General features: G+C 43.4%; 1 protein-coding gene across 11 annotated transcripts in view; it reads right to left on the reverse strand.

Annotated features, from left to right (window-relative positions):
• Positions 1-8487: 8487 nt before the first annotated feature.
• The window catches only part of znf536 (zinc finger protein 536), a 181764-nt gene continuing 173348 nt past the window's right edge, over positions 8488-16903 (reverse strand). For 10 of the 11 annotated variants that reach the window (XM_079662451.1, XM_079662455.1, XM_079662456.1 and 7 more), the window contains 2 exons: positions 12996-15307; positions 8491-8604 (listed from right to left, as the gene is read on the reverse strand). In XM_079662451.1, coding sequence (XP_079518577.1) covers positions 8582-8604; positions 12996-15306 — 2334 coding nt within the window. In that variant the 5' untranslated portion in view covers position 15307 and the 3' untranslated portion in view covers positions 8491-8581. Of the gene's footprint in view, positions 8605-12995; positions 15308-16903 lie in introns of all 11 variants that reach the window. The other variant, XM_079662449.1, reaches the window with a different exon arrangement.

A 16903-nucleotide genomic window follows, 5' to 3' on the forward strand; every position in this document is an offset into this window, starting at 1 on the left:
CATAGTGCTTAGCCCAGTGAACAAATGCAGCTTCATTCTGTTGGAGGATTTAAATGTGATCAGCCCAACATTTGTTTTTTTAATACATCTATCTGTGCAAACAGCAAATTCATAATAGAGCCTTCAGGCCCATATCCTCCTCTTTCCTCGTTCTCTCTTTGCCTTCCATGGCGACAAAATGAATTCAGCTCAGAACCTAATTAATCCACAAAGGTTTCATGTCTTAATCCCCAAAGTCAAGGGGGTTATTGTCCTCACAAATGAGGTCAGTGTTCCTCCCAGTGGAAATAAGGGGAAGAAGGAGTGAAACACAGGGAAGTAAAGGGAGGGACGGATGCTTACAGAGAGGCTTTCTTTCTCTGCAGCTGTCCTGGTGAATAGAGGTGCGATATGGTGGCGAGAGGCCCGGCAGACTGGGACTGTAGGTCCCTGCTATCAGTGCAGAGAGCTATAGAGGTATCACCATGTGAAAAAACAGACTGAATGGCCATAATGTAATAAGAGCAGATAGAAACATAAACGGAGACATGAAATAAATGGCACAGAATGACAGCAGTGGGAGAGGGAAAATTAAACGCCTGCCAATCTCCAGCACACAGACCTTTTGAACCAGGTGGATAAGAAAGCTGGTTCTGATGCTAATTGTCACCAAGGCAAGTCACTGTCAAACTCCGAGGCGAAGAAGCATCATCCAAGTGTGACAGGACGATAGCCATGATACAGCCCTCCGTCTGGTGGGATGACAAGGGGGGATGTGACACACATGGCCACACCATGCTGCCTGAAGAGCAGTCACCACCAGTGGCCCACACAGGGTCTTTTTGGGGGGAAAAACCCTGGGAATAGCATGGAGCGAGCCAAATGCTCGTCCAACATGGACACACCCTGGGTGTAGAGCGGGCCCCGTCTCAGAAGACCAAATGGCAGCCAGGGAAAGCGCGAACGCCTCAACACGAACGTCAACGACCATACTCATTTTGACCGTCCTGACGGGAGCTTTCCAGAGATCTTTCGAGTCATCCAATCAATGCTTGGCTCAAAAAAGGAAAGGGGCGGGGTTGCTGGCCAATGAGAACTTGGTTAAATAAAAGGTCGGCCAATAGCTAGCATTTTGGAAGAAGGGTCAGCCATGATGGAAGCGCGCTAGAAGAATAAAGTCCAAGATGACGCGATCAACAGCTTGATGAAATCTGTTGCAGTCAAAAGTCCGGCCACTGCATACAGCAAGCATGGTGGGCCCCACGTGTAGCGAGAAATACCAGGCTGCATTATGTAGGAATGAAGAGACAATATGTCATCATCTGAACATGTTATGAAGATGATCATTACTTTTGGCACAATCTTTGGAGTGTGCTGTATCCCGTCTACAAAGGATCTACTAATGCATGTTTGGTAAAAGCTTATTTCCAACAAATTGCTTGCTTTCTCTTTGACTGAGGATTTGTCGACACGTCATGCACGCATCAAAAGCATCATCTGGAAAACCTGCACTGTTTTTGATCACTGATAATTACTGTATCCGCACTCCAAGAAGTCTCAAGGAGTAAACAAAGTGAGAAGTTGGGAAATGGGGGAGAACAAAAACAAGAGAAGAGGGAGGGGGGCACAGCTTTGTAGCAGACATTCTAATTTCCAACTTCTCGTTGACTGGTGGAAACAAGAGAAGTTTTTATTGTCATCTCCCCACCACTGGGTTTGAAATATGAGTTTAAAACTGACAGAGGGAATTAAAATCTGTAAATGCCACATATTTTTGATGTCTAATTTGAAAATCGGCTGTCAGAGTTGGTGTTTGTTGATTTTTATCAACTCAAGGGTTATTACATTTCGAGAATGTGACAATTAAATGTCCCTCAATCATTCCCACGAGCTTTTCTCTAATCATGTCAACTTGAAACGCAATATAAAGCGATGTGACAAACGTGAGTGAACCTCATCTGGTAGCATGAGGCCAAAATGAAAATTGGAATTCTGAGGTACGACATACTGTAAATATCAAGGGAAAAGATGACTGTCCGTACACAAAGCTTCATTTAGTTTAACCAAAATGTCACCCGATCCTATGCCTGTTATAGAACAATTGATAGATCCAAGGGTCAGAACCAGGTCTAAGAAGCTCACCGCTGGAATAGACACGATCAGATAACAACTGACACGGAATTTCTAAACTCACTTGACTTCAGATTGTGAAAGCAAGAGGTTACCGAGCTGTTTTTCTTTCTCCTTTTCTCCTCCTGCGCTCTACACACTGCCGGCTACATGCCTCCCCTTCATCTCAGAGGATATATAGAGGAGAAAAAAGATGTAAAAGGACTGGAAAAAAGCTCAATTGTTTATTGATTTTATAATAGGCTTAGTGCAAGAGAAATAAAGTGAGGGGCTGCCGGGGCGGCATGGTCAACCGGAGGCGATGGCGTGACAAACACGAGGCTTACAGGCAGGTAACAACGGCTTGAGTCCAAATGCCGGGATATCAGCTTGAGCCTTTTTCCAAATGCCCGTTTGTGGAATTGTTATCCTGCTTTTAAACCAGTGTAGACGTAATCGCTCCACTCGCAAACAGGGCACGGCCTTTTGGGTATGAAAGTGCGTGTTTGTATGAAGGGGGAAGGTGGAAGGGAGGGAGGGAGGCTCACTTCAGGATGATATAGGATATAAAAAGGTTTGTAAGACAGTGCCAACACATAGGTTTAGACAATCAAAATGAAAAAAGGAGAAAGGGAGTGAATCAGGGATCTTTGGATAAAAAGGAAAAACAACATTTTAATTTAGTTTAGGTAGCATGTAAAGAAAATCGACTGGGTTTAGTTTAGTTGGAGCATGCTTTTGCAAGTGTTCACAGCAGAGTGTGTATGCGTCTGCCTGAGTGTGTGTAGGGTCTGATATATGGATGATAACACTAATTAGCTCGTTTTGTTTGGGGCACAACACTCATTAAAAACCCAGTGGGGCCATTAAAGTTACCGTCCCTCCAAACCATGGCTGCCACCATATCCATCTAGACTGCTATCTCGCCCAGCTCTCCCTGATTTTAATGGCCTCTGCTTCAGGTTGTTGGGTTGAGCAAAGATTTGTGGGTCTTGGATCGCTCTTCCTCTTCCCCTTTTACTCCAGCTGTCCCCTTCACTATGTCTTGATTTCAATCTTTCTCCAGTCCTGCTTCTCACGCTCTCCTCCACGTATCTTACTCTGTCTCTATCTATATTGCTCTCCCACACATATACCAATTACTACCTCCACTGCACTCCATCCATACACTAATAGCTGTTTGCTGAGAAGAAACCGGGGAGGGATATGCGCTCTTCAGTCGCGTCGAGGAGGGGGCGGCGGTTGTTTCCAAGATTTACACAGCTATGTCGCTGTAATACCGACAACCCTCCCCGTGATTCAGCGCGGCTTGCGGTGCCATAAGGCGCCCGTTACTCTGCAGCCGGAGAGCCTGGAGGAGAGGCCTGCCAGGATTACAAGAGCAGGTGTAGCATCCCGCTAACAGATACAGCACAAAGCCATATTCAAGCCCATGCTCTCTGGGGCTAGCTGTGCTAAAGCTAACAGCTTCTGCTCAACTAAAAGAAGGGTTCAAGTCAATCCACTGCACATATTACTGCCATGATAATGTTTCAGATGGAGATCAATGTCTACAGAGTCTTTTTTTCATTTAGAAGGACTACATGGTATCATGTTAGCTTAAATCATTAGGTCAAGCTATACAGTTATCCCCAAGGAAAAAGGGTTCTGACTGTTTTCTTGTAATTACAAAAAAAGGTAATTGTATCCAAGCCAGGTATATGTTATTCCTCTGGGCAAAAGCGAGCCTTTGTTGTCCAAAAACCATTGAATACACACCAACGAGCCACAATGGGTGACATGTTCCTTCATTACAATGAATGTGGGCGTTGTATTCGGTAATGACCACCACTTTCTAGAACTACATTGGGGAAGGTAATCACACCAATAGGACCAACAATACTTTGTAATATAGATAAAAGATCATATAGGAATCCTTATTATAACATAATTTGTGATTTTTTGGAGAATGTCAAAAAAATAAAGAGTGGCTCCCCAAATGGTTCCATAAAGACGTTATAGTGTTTTAGTGCCGCTTAAAATAGTCCCCAAAAAAATATTGATATTAATATACATATATATATTTAAAAAATATATATATTTCTGTGGTTTTAAAGTTGATAGAAAATAAAAACAATAATATATTCAAAGTAACGCGTTTTGATTTCATTATTTGTATATGTTTTTGAGAATAAGTAAAATATAGAAAGATTCCAGGAATATCCTTTTAAATCAACACAAAGCTTTTCCATACACTGCATACAATACTATGCAGTACTGGTGTGTAACCTCTGTGCTGAGTGTGCTCACATTACACCTCAAACACACACTTAACTGCACGGTCATATCCCACGCACAACTCTTTTTTTTTGCCATGTTGTTGAAAGGCAAGACTCTGAAAATATTCTTGGTCTCAGGTCTGGATATTAAGAGTGTTGATTAGATATATGAGTTTGCCATTTGCCCACGGAGCGTGGAGTGTCTCTGACAGAACTGGGGACCATATGGCTGGTGAGAGATTTCCCCCCTCTCTTCCTCTTCGCGCAGCCTGACAGCTGGATGGCTGCTAACTGGGGACGAGGAAGCTTGGCAGCTGCAGCTGAGAGCAACGCTTTGATGCCGCTCACCCTTTTTTACTTCTCTCTCTCCCTCCGCCTCTCTCTCTCTCACACACACACACACTCAAGAATACAGACACCCACAACCAGTATTAACTTAACAAGCAAACTTTCTACAGGTTGGACGATAGAGACGAGAGGTGCATCCTGATGTTGTGTTCATAATGGTCAATGTTTTAGCTGGTTAAGACTAGTTTTACAAGTTTACTAACCAGAGCTCAGTCTGCTCTGATTCATTAGCTGGACGGCTCGGTTGTGGTTGGTTAACTGCTTGGAGATGTCCCGCCCCTCATCATGTGCAATGTGTTGGAGAGCTAGCCAATAGAAGCTCAAGTGTTATGTAGCGATGTCACTATGTTCAGGAAGTAAACAAAAGAGTCCAATGGAGGCGTTTCAGGCAGGAGAGAACACAGGGCCTTTGCAGACAATTTACATTTACACAGACCGATAGAACACACTACAGGAAAGAGAACCCCCCCCCACACACACACACTAATAGTATAGCTAATTAATTCACTGTTGAAAACAATGACAAAGAATACACAAATCTAAAGTTTTCTGCTTTTCAAGTTCCTGCTATCGTAAATATTACTGCAAGGGGGATGTATGGAGGGCACCTATAGGTGGGTGCAGTAAAGGGAAGGAGAGAAGAAGAGGAGGTGAAAGTGAAAGGAAAGATGTATACCAGGCAAGAACAAAAGTAGCATATTTGAGATTTTCTCCACACATGGCTTTCTTTTTAAATGTTCTATGCTTTGACTGAAAGGGATTTTTCATTGTTGTTTGAACACAAACAAAAAGAAAGACTTCTTTGGATGTTCAGATGCAGATACCTGAATGCTTTGCGATGAAGTAACAACAAGAATGTGTTTCTAATCTCAAGTCTCATCTGCACTGCAATATAGCAATATGTTTTAGCATAGCTTTAAAGGCGAATGTATGATGTTTTTAATTAAGGTCACACTCGTGCCTTTCTTTGAAAAGAGAGAACAACAACATACGCTCCTGCCAAATACTTTTATATCCCTTTATTACAAAACCACCAAAAAGCCAGAATGACATATCACAACCCTAATGCTAGATAAATGTGAGTTAACCTCTTTCTTTTTTAACAAATGATATTTTTCTTGAAAGGCTGACCCTCCCTTTCTAAGATATCTTTCAAAGACGCCATCTCTAAAGCCCCATCTCTAACACATCTAAAATATCTGATCATCTTCTCCTCTCTTTTCATGCTCCCTCTTGCGTTCAGTCGCCTCCTTATTCAAGCCTGCCTTCGTACCACTTGCCCCCTTGCCCCTTTCTCGATGTTCTCCTCCCCTCGCCCATTTTCTTTTACTGTATTCCCCCACTCTAGCGCTATATCCATCTCTCCTCCTTTCTTTCCCCCGCCAGCCAGCTCCTCCTCTTGTTGAAGGCCCCCTGTTGCTGCCTGCGATCAACCAGCTCTGAACTGGTGAATTTAGCGAATGGGAGGGGGGGGATGATATATAAGAGCAGGAGGGAAAGGAGAGAGAAGAGTTTGGCTGGAGCCAAGAGGAGAGCAGCTGGGCACAGCTAACAGGGAATGATAATGACCTCAGAAATCTGCTGTTCGCTCCACAACAATAGGGTGCTCAGTCGCCTGGAAAATTGTGTTCATCAGCTAGCTCTGCTCACTTACTAATTGACATTGCCAAATATTTTAAGAACAATTGGTGTGTGGCAGGGGGGAGCGAGTGAAACAAAAAAAAAGCTCAGAGATCTTAATCCCTGGACTTAATTCCTCCCTCACTTTTTTTTCCATCCTCTCTTTTTTTGTGATGCTACGACTACGGGGGAAAAGCACATCCTTCATGTCGCTTTCTGCTCTCATGTCAGCGCCGTGATGTTGACACAAAAGGCTTTTCATGTGACCTGTCAATGGGGTTAAGAGGGGGAGATTGAGAAGGGGGGAGAATGACAGAGGGAGAAGAGAGTGAAGATGAGGAAGGAAGGAGGGGGGGGGTACAGCAGATTCCTCACTCATGGTATCACATGCCTGGCCCTCCATTTTTAATGAGGCAAAGGTCAACGTATGCTCTTGCTCTTTCATACACAGGAGGAACCCCAATCATGCCCAAGTTAACTTGTTCAAACAAACCCCCTGCAAGCACCTCATCCCCCCCACCACCAAACACCCCTCCACCCCCCCTCCCTCAGGGAGCCATCCAGTGCCATCCATTTGCATTCCCTGACCGAGAGCTCATTTCTCAGGAATTCCACATTGACGGAGTCAGGCAGCTGTCACCCGGCGGAGAGAAAAGGGGAACATGGCATTCACCCTCATTCAGCTTAGCCCCCCCCCCCCCTGGTTAAGCACACACATAGACAATCAAGAGAGGAGTCAACTTTTTTTGACTGAAGGAGGAATAAACGCACATTTAGCCCTCACATTTACATGAGCATCCTGGGTAAACACTTTTTCAGCACAAGTTGCGACTCTGATGTTAATTTTTTTTTTTTTTTCCTTCTCTCGTTACTTTTTCTCCCTGCACTTCTCAAACGGATATAAGAAAGACGCCTTTCTCTATTCCCTTTCTGCTCACTTTTTAGCAATGACACCGGAGAAGATAGCTTGTTGATGTATTACGAATATTAATATTCAAACAGTCTACCTGACGGAGTAAGGCAGCCTTCTGTTATGGAAAGATAAATATTATGTTTTAATTATAAAAACATAAAAAGGGAACGGGGAAGACAGAAGAAGATGGAGGGAGTGTGTGTGTGTGTGTGTGTGTGTGTGTGTGGTGTGTGTGTGTGTGTGTTTGTGTGTGTGTGTGTGTGTGTGTGTGTGTGTGTGTGTGTGTGTGTGTGTGTGTGTGTGTGTGTGTGTGTGTGTGTGTGTGTGTGTGTGTGTGTGTGTGTGTGTGTGTGTGTGTGTGTGTGTTGTTCCGGGAGAAAGGTAAGCTATGTTTTGGCAACGAATTGGCGTTGAAGAGTGGATGGCATAATGTGATGCTGTTTACTGAGGAATGTGATGCCCTGTCACATCCCCCGTTTTTCTCACTCCACTCACTCTCTCCCCTCATCGCCTCTCCTTCACTCTCTCAACAGTACATTTTTTCTCCTTTTTCTCCTGCTTCATAACCAGGCGGGGAATCCTAACATGATCATTAAGACATAAAACGGGCTGATAAATGTTTCATAAGGACAAGGCTAGCCACTGATAGCCACCCAGGAATACTCAGGAGCAAACGGACGCTCGCAGTGCTTCCAGTGATCAAACACACTCGTCGGAATACAATTGGAATTTAAAAATGTCTAAAACGCCCCGGCTAATTCCCACCATGGGTAATATTTACAAATTGAGTCTGAAAGACGCGAGAGCAAAGGGAGAAATCAAATGAACTGTGCAAGGAATAAGAGAAAGACGAACAGAGAAATAAATTGGCCTTTTATATTGTGCAAGCGTGTACAAAAATACTAAGTCTGCATTTATCCGAGACATGTCAATCAGCATGGCACACTGACAATTAGTGCGTTTGAATAGAACTTTTATCATTTAGCAGACACCAGAGTCCTGACCTACTGTACAAAAAATACAGCTCGGGGAATGATTGTGCCTGCAACACAATGACTGTCTATTTAAGTTTGGTGACACATAAAAAAAAATACAGATATGACAGGCCAGACTCCTACAAATGAGTGGGGGGTAGAAGGCTCAGGTTTTGTAACCGCTCTCTGATTATAGAGAAAAGAAGAAGAATAGGGGGGGGGGGGGGGGGTAAGGAGCAGAGGAACGGATGTCAATTACAAAGAAAAGTAATTTATGCAAAGGGGAGAGAAAAAAAGAAACGGGAGACATAATTCATAATTTTTTAATGCACATAGTTTTACACTCATATATTATGGCACGCACTCACAGAGGGCTGGCCTCATTTCAAAGTGTTGGCTGCAGCTTGAGGTGGTAGGAGACAGTAAAGAGGTATAAGTTGGTTATTCTGGCTTCTCTTAGTGAGACATTTTGAATGTTGCTGACATGTTTTAGTACTTTATGTCTACTTTTCTAAATAGATGGTTGTAAACATCTGAAAAATTAGTTTTTTGGTTGGTATTTAAATAACCTGCTTTAGTGTTGAGATAACAGCCCTTGATACATAGAAATGTAATGTATTGATGATTGGCCTCCTTACTAACTAAACAGAAGCGTATGGATTTTAGATTTTCCATTTCTACCTGACATTCTTTCTGATTATCATTTCCTTACATAAATGCATGTGATAAGGCAGACGCGGCCCCCTTTGAAGAAGCCAACACTTTCCATATTTTTATTTTATGTGGAGGAACTGAAAAAAGAAATCATTTTGCTGTGAAATATTTTCATACAAGCATCTTTTTCAAAAACTAGAGACATTAAAGACTTGAAAAAGACGTGCTTTGTTATCTTAACTTGTAGGGGCCTTAGTTCCTCCACTACATGGCCAAATTAATCCACACAGAGGCCCAAGGAAATAGAAAATGTAAAAACGTGGGCCCCTATCGAGCCGTGTCGCCTCATATCCTTGAGGTTTGGCCAAAAACAAAGTCAAATTGTCTTTCTCCTTTAGTTTGTATCAATTTGATTCAGGGACACAATATAGACGGATTATTGATTGCATTATTAGTATTATACGTATTTTGTGTCACATGTAACCTCTAAAAGACAGTAACCACCATCAACTTTTTTTATGAACCCCAATGTAGTGAACCTGGGACCAAGGGTCAGAAGTTTTACTAATTTGTATGTTCAAATATGCTACATTTATTAGTTTTGTAAAAGTAAAACAAATCAATACCAATGAAGGTATACCTCTGTGATATTGCCAGGTGAAGACTCATTAACTTAAATATCCTGATAGTATCTGGTGAGTTCATGTTTGTCAGCATGCATATTCAGAGTAGTCTGGATTTAGTTAAACTCTTACTTTATTCCTGTTAATGACACAGTAATTACACTGTAACAGTTTGTCCGCATGTGTAATTACGCCCCCATTGTACCGTCGCAATTAGATGAATATCCATGCTTTATAACCTAAGGCGTCAAGTTGGCAAATCCAATTTCAATTTGTATGGAGCATTTTGCCTGCTTGTTTGAGCCGCGGTAAAGACCAGGGATATGCAGGCTAATCCTCGCCATGTTAAAACGTTGTTCCTCTTAAAAAATGTAGACAAGGGGGATTCCCTGGAGACACAGAAAAAGTATTTTACAGCCAAGAGGTGGGAGTGGGGTTTACAGGAAGTGGGAAATTCGCTGAGGTACATGTAAGCAGCACCGCTTTGGGCCTTACGTGCATGCAGCAAAGCCTATTTTTACACATTAAGCTACCATTTGAACTATAATGGGAAGACGCAGACGTGCAAAATGAGGATTTTCAATGGGAGGTTATTTGCATGTTTAAGCTGGTAAAAAATATGGTATTCCAAGGGTCTTTAAGGATGTGATGCGCTGTCTTACCTGTTGCTCAATCCTTATGACAATATAACACTGTGTTTCTCTCTACACTGCTTCACTGAGGGGGTGGAAACGCAGAAGGAAAGCCAAACAAAAAAAAAACATGTTGATAGACATAAATGTAATTGCTTCTTTGTTTTCTTTAAAGAAATAAAGCATTTGGTTGAATAAGAAAATAAGCTCAAGGTTAGCTGCAGCGCTACATTGTAATAAGGAAGGTCCTTAAAGGACACCTCTGACAGAGGCCTTTGTTTTTCTGCTCTTTTCTTCCTCAATCCTCCCTTTTCTTTCACTCGTTGCTTTTAAACAAGGGCCGTCTCAAAGACAAACGCGGCGGAGCTGACCTTCTTTCACAGTTGAGATGTTATTTTTGATTACTATAATTCAAGTTTAACTCAAAATTGCCGTGGGTAGGTTGCGGGGCAGAGGCTCACACACACTTCGCAGGTGCACGCACACACAGAATAAGACAAGCCTTGCTTTTTGAAAACCTGCGATATTAAGATAAAGACAATGGTACAGTAGCCACATCCTGTTCACTTCGTAAGAGAGTGATATTCACACACACTGTAAAGCCTACACACAGACACAAGCACACACACAACAAACATGTATGCCGAAGAGAAGCACGACACCTTTCTCCACATGAGACTCAGACACATTTTTTCTCACACATCAAAGCTTCTAATTTGAGAGTCCCAGAGCTCCAAATGTGAATCGCATTGTGTAAGCTGTGAAGACAGACAAGTTTCGTTACCTCCGATTAAAAAACAGGAAGTAGCAAAAACCAGCTTATTAAACATCAGAGCTGTTCATTTATCGCATTTTCTTGCAGTATAAGAACAAGCTCTCTAAAGTGCCTTTATAACTTTAAGCATTCATTTATTTATTATTACAATAAACAGTATTTTATTCCTGTAGAGTATTGAATTTGACATTCTGCTTATTCTCATCTTAATCTATTTGACATGAATATAGTTGACTTCTTACACATTGACTTGCACATTGGTCACATGCAACATTCTCTAGCACTTTATTTCTATTCTGTTTCTTTTTGCACTATTTGTATTGTTTTATGTCGCATTGTTGGAGGTGCTTGGGACTATATATTGCCATAGCTACACTGTCTTTACATACGACATTAAAACCTTTTAATTTCAGAATCTATAACTTCTGATCAATGTGAGGACAGCCTTTGAGATATGACAGCGGCAGACTGACAAAGACTTTAAATGTATCAAGCTCTAATACACAAACACAAAAGGAACTGCAATATCAAGACCTTGTATAAAAAGCAGGCTATTTTCTTTTCTTGTGCAATGTTGTCCATACACTCTTTTAATTATATTTATAAATTCTTTAATCCTACCTTCTCCAAAGATGGTGCCCCGGGGGTGAGATTTAACCACTCAGCTAAATCGAATGCATGTTGTTGTGCTTGGTTAGCATTTGGTCGTAAATGCTATCGTTTTTTATTTGTCATTTATTATTTTTACTGTAATTTTATTTTGCATACCGCACACTGGCGGTTAATATAGTACTTTTGAAGTTGTTGAAACGCCACGAGCTGTACTCCTCCGATTCAAAGGGCTTGAGTCAAAAGAGAGACACAGAAAGAGAGATGGAGAGAGAAACTTCCAGCATTAAAATTCAGAAGATAATTACATCCGCTACACCCCCACTCTGTTGAGAAAGTGTAATGTTTAATAGTCTCTATAAAGAAAATAGGTTTTTATCTCACTCTCATTTTCATTAATTCCTAATTGGGGTGGGGGGTTGTCTGTTATTATTTCTTAGATTAAAATAAACATAGCCTGTCCCATGTTCAAACCCATCACACTACACAGGCACGATAAGGACTTCATGCCTCTGTGAATAAATAAACAATTTCATCTCCACTGGTGGAATTAAGTTGCTTACAGCCTTAAGCTAAGCCACTCTGATTTATATTTATATTTATTTTTCTCTCAAAAGACTTAAAAGCACATTCTCGCTTTTGCAAATGAAGTTCACAATTTTTTTTGACCTGCTTTATATGTATATCTTTAATTAGTGTCTTGTTTAGCTTAAACCGACTGATTATCGCGTACTCGTGACCTAATTACTGCGCACACTTCTTAACGCCGGCGTAGTGCCCTGAGGAGCATGCGAAAGTTACCTTTAAAAACTTGTGTAATCATTAGCAACGAGCCTCCCTTAATCCCACTAAACATACACTTATCTAGCCCAGACCGGCCTGTGTTTGCTGGGAAGGCAGAGGGGGGGGGGGCGTTTGTCTTCAACATGTTTATTAAAGACATTTATTAATCGCTGTTGTTAAAACTAGTTTGTCCCTACACTCCCAGTCTTTACTCTTGTTCCACAGGGATATAGACTGGCAACCTGCAGTTGTTAAGCAGGTCTTTTTCTGGCTTTTGTTCTCTGTAGGCTTCTGCTTCGCTTAATGTTCATGGTAGAAACAACATAGCCGTGTCAGAGGACAATTGCTATTATGTGTTCAGCATTAGATCTTGCAAGTTAGACATCAGTACCTTTTTACATCTGAGTATATACAGTACGCTCTGTTCACTTGGATTGAATAAGCAGTGTGTGTGTGGGTAATTTAACAAAGACTTTAAATATCTGAGTTATGTGAGGAATGTGTTGCCTTGATTTTGTGGGATTATGTTATTTTTTTATGTGCACATTATACAATGTGATTATTATAGGGCGTAGCCTAGGTAGAATTGTTGAACAATATGAAAGTAACATTAAGTAAACATAATTCCTGAGTGTATGTAGGGTGAAATGTTCATCCCTTTATAGACAGACCCAACACAATTGCTTGCCATTCATTCTCTGATATTCTTTTCTCTTACCTGAAGATGGTGAGGAGGGATGTGGGCTGTCATCCTGGACGCTTCCTGTCTGGGAGTGTCCTCCTCCGGCTCCGCTCTCTTCTGTCACGTTGGATGAACCCGGAGTGGTAGAGCGGCTGATGGACTGGGACTCTGGGTCGCTCGCTGATCCGCGGCGTTCGTCCAGTCCTTGTTGCTGCACCGCTTCCTCATGGACTCGCCTGTCTTTGCCATGAACGCGTGAGTGGACGACCATTTGATGGTACGTTCTGAAGACCCGTCCACAGTCAGGGCATTCTGAAGGTTTCTCCTTCATGACGGAGAGACTGGAAAGACTGAAGTCAATGTTTGGACTTCCTAAGCCAGCAAGGGCTCCGGGGCCCTCTGCACTGCCGTGGACAGACATTAAGTCACGGTGACCGTCAAAGCCTCTTCCATCTTCCTTCATGGCCATCATGGCTCCACTTGCGGCCTTTGATCCCTGCAAGGCCTCTGAGAGATGCTTCTGCTTTGAGCTATCATTGGAAGCAATCAAGGAGTAGTCTTGTTTGTCTTGTTTGTTTGAGTAGGAAGCCAGGGCCCCAGCACCACTCATCTCATCTTCTTGCCCTTGGGGTATGTGGTGCTGATGGTGCTGCTGCTGCTCCTTGGGCATGAAGGCCCTGTCCATTGCCATGCCACGGGCCATTATCTGCCAGGCTTGGTAACTATTGAGGGAGTCCATCTCCGCCACTTTTGCAGCTGCTTGGAGGCGCTCCATGCAGCTCGACTTGAGCGGTGGCACAAGGTTGAGACAACCCAGGAGTGAGCGCTTCTCGTTTTCGCCCAGACCGTGGCCCATTCCTCCTGCCATGGGCCCCAGCAGCTTCCCTAGCATCTCCTTTTCCTTCATGGCAATCCCAGCCTTAGCCAACATTTGGTGCTGCTCACTCAGGCCTTGTTTGTCAGGGGACAGGAAGCCTCCCTGAAGACAGGAGATGTAGCGGGAATAAAGATTGGCATGAGCTTCCTGAGCAAGATTGTTCATGCTATTGACGGCAGCCATCTCCTGCTCACTGGGCTGGTTCGGCTTGTTCTTGATTGCCAGCTTGTTGAGATGCACCTTCATATGGTTCTTGAGAAACCAGGGTTCCTTGAAGCGACGGCCGCAGATTTGGCAGCAGTGCTCAAAGGAGTCCTTGTGCTTGCGCATGTGGCCCTTTAGGAACCAAGCTTGGCTGAACACCTGGCTACACACTTCACAGCGGAATTCAGTTGGCGGCTGCGTGCCACCAGGACCACCAGTCCCCCCGCCCAGTGTGTTCTCGGCTGTAATATGGGCCTTCTCCACGTGACTGATCAGTTCCTCCTCATGGGCAGCAGCAAACTCACACAGAGTACATTTGTAGGGCTTGTGGAGAATGCGGATGTGGCGGTCCAGCTCTTCGCGCTTCTTGAACTTCCCTTTGCAGAAGGTACAGCGGAAGCCTGTAGTCAGGTTGAAGGACTGTTCTTCCTGGGTGCCAGCCGGCTTGGGTGAAGAAGAGGGTTGGGAAATTGTTTCTGGGGTGGCCATGCCAGAGGGTGGGAGAAGGCCACAGGCTGAGCCTAGTTGCTGCTGCTGAAGGGTGTTAGAGCTGCTATTGAGGCTCAGATGGGGTGTTGGAGGTGTCTGGAGGAGACTGCTGCTCCCTCTCATCTGCTTGTCCCTAATGATGGCCCTCTCCTCCAGCTCATGTAGAAGCCTATTCTCCTCTCTGACACGACCGCGGCCTTTCCCAAGATTTCCCAGCTTGTGGGTGCGCAGGTGGATCTTCAAGTTGCCCTTTTGTGCTGCTCGGTGGTCACAGTAGGGGCACTTGAAGGGCTTCTCTCCTGTGTGGGTGCGCATATGCAGTGACAGTATGCTGTTAAAACGGAAGCGCTTGCCACACAGTGGACAAGGATACTTCCTATTTTTGCGGGCGTCATCTTCGATATCATTCATCTGGGACATGATGCCCAAGTTCTGGCCATTGAGAAACTGCTGCAGGTCAACACGCCCGTTCAACCCGCTCAGTGCCCCTGCGTCAATGTCTCGGTTGAGCTGGTTGGCTAACAGGGCCATCTGACTGCTGATAGGCTGACTGGCCAGGGCTGTGTGGTGGTTATTCTCGTCCAAAGGCGTGGCTGCTTTCTCTTCAGGGATCTGTTGTGGGCGGTGCAGGTCAGAAAAGGCGTGTCCTAGCTGGGCAGTAAGCTGATGAAGCTTTTGACTGATGGGGTAGCGGCCATTTAACACTGCATTGCTCAGATGGGCATCAGCGTCGGACACCGCTGACGACACACCAAGACACAAACTAGAGTCCTCCATCCTGTAAAACCAGACAGAAAGAGGGAAATACATTGGAAATAATTAAATGAAAATAAATCACATTTTAGGAAAGAAAAGGCATTTTAAAGACACTTTGCCATGATTGCTGGTGATGTTCTCTTAGTATTTGCTTTCCAGATTGCAGATAGAATATTATCCAGCCACATGTTCAAGACTAATGTGTTTCCTCACTTAGGGGAACAACACCTGTGCTGTGTCACCCAGCACAGATAGAAAGATTGCATTTGATGCATGGCATTCTGTGTGTATTGTCAGCGCCAAGGGCCTGGAGAAATACTGTGACTCCATATAAGTTTTTCAAAATGTAACACCATTTTGGATGGAATAATTACTCCGTAAACACAGTGAGCAGTGTATAATTAAGCTACTTGTGCCCATCCTATCAGAATTCCTCCAATTACACGCCTTAATGAAACAGAGCAACGGCATTGTCGGGGAGCCACTGCAATACTACAATTATGATATTAACAATAGCACTTAAAGCCAAGGGGTTACTCCAGTAAACACAACACTCTTATCTTGTTGCCACGACACTTGTCTTGGCGCAAAACTCTATTAATGATCTGCACTACATTTGATGTGAATCACTTCTGCTTCTTTTTATTCCTCAAGTTATCTCTGTCTGTCTTCTTCTCTCTACTTTCATCGTTAAAGTCAGTTTAAAGGTAGAGAAAACAACAATGGTATGTGTTGAACAGCTTCCCAATGCAACAGAAGTGCATCGGTTGTTACATGGTTGAGAGGAATAAGCAACGCATTGTTGTTACAGTGTGACACATTTTGTAGTCCTGGGTTCCTGTATTGCAACATTTAACAGCATTTTCTGAAAATGTTGTACCCTCAATGTTTTGATTTTCATTTGTGAAACATCAGTGAATAAAATCAAAATCAAACTAAAGAAAAGCATTATTCTGTAGAGAGGTCCATCTGCTCTAGAGAAGGAGAGGTACAAACATCTATGTGCACACTTCCTCTAGCTGCTAGCAGGGGTCAAACCCTCAGAAACTATCGCACGATTCTGCTTTGGTCAACAAAATATTGTATAATATCTCATTAAGCTGATTAGTATGCTGCCTGGTAACAGTGGCAGCCACTGTGCTGTAACGCATGATTATAATCATCAAAAAATCCTTTCATGGAGAGGCAGTGTAAAGCACTGGCATTAGGTGAGTTCACTTTTAAGAGAAAGCAGGATCATTTTAGCTTATGGACCCAATCCTGCAGCAACGGGACACACCCGCCATAAAAATATGTGCACACATGTTCCGTACACACTTTACAGGCCCGAAGGGCAACTAAGGTTGGCCAGACTTTGTCTTTCTCTATCTCTCTCCACCTACAGTATGTTTCTTAAGCTTGGAGGACACTACATTGTGCTTTTCTCAATTGAATATGTTTCCCTCCTCTCCCACTAGTAGGAGGTTAGTAGACATAAGGGGTCTGTTCTTTTAGCCACCAGCCCCACCAACACACAGTCGATGGTGGATTCTTATCTTGCGGACATGAATCAGACACTGTGAGCAACTTCCACTTGTGTTTAAAGGAATGTGACAGTCGTAGGCTGCCCTTTGAGTTC

This window comes from Notothenia rossii (assembly GCF_949606895.1).
Source record: "Notothenia rossii genome assembly, chromosome: 2".
Taxonomy (NCBI): domain Eukaryota; kingdom Metazoa; phylum Chordata; class Actinopteri; order Perciformes; family Nototheniidae; genus Notothenia; species Notothenia rossii.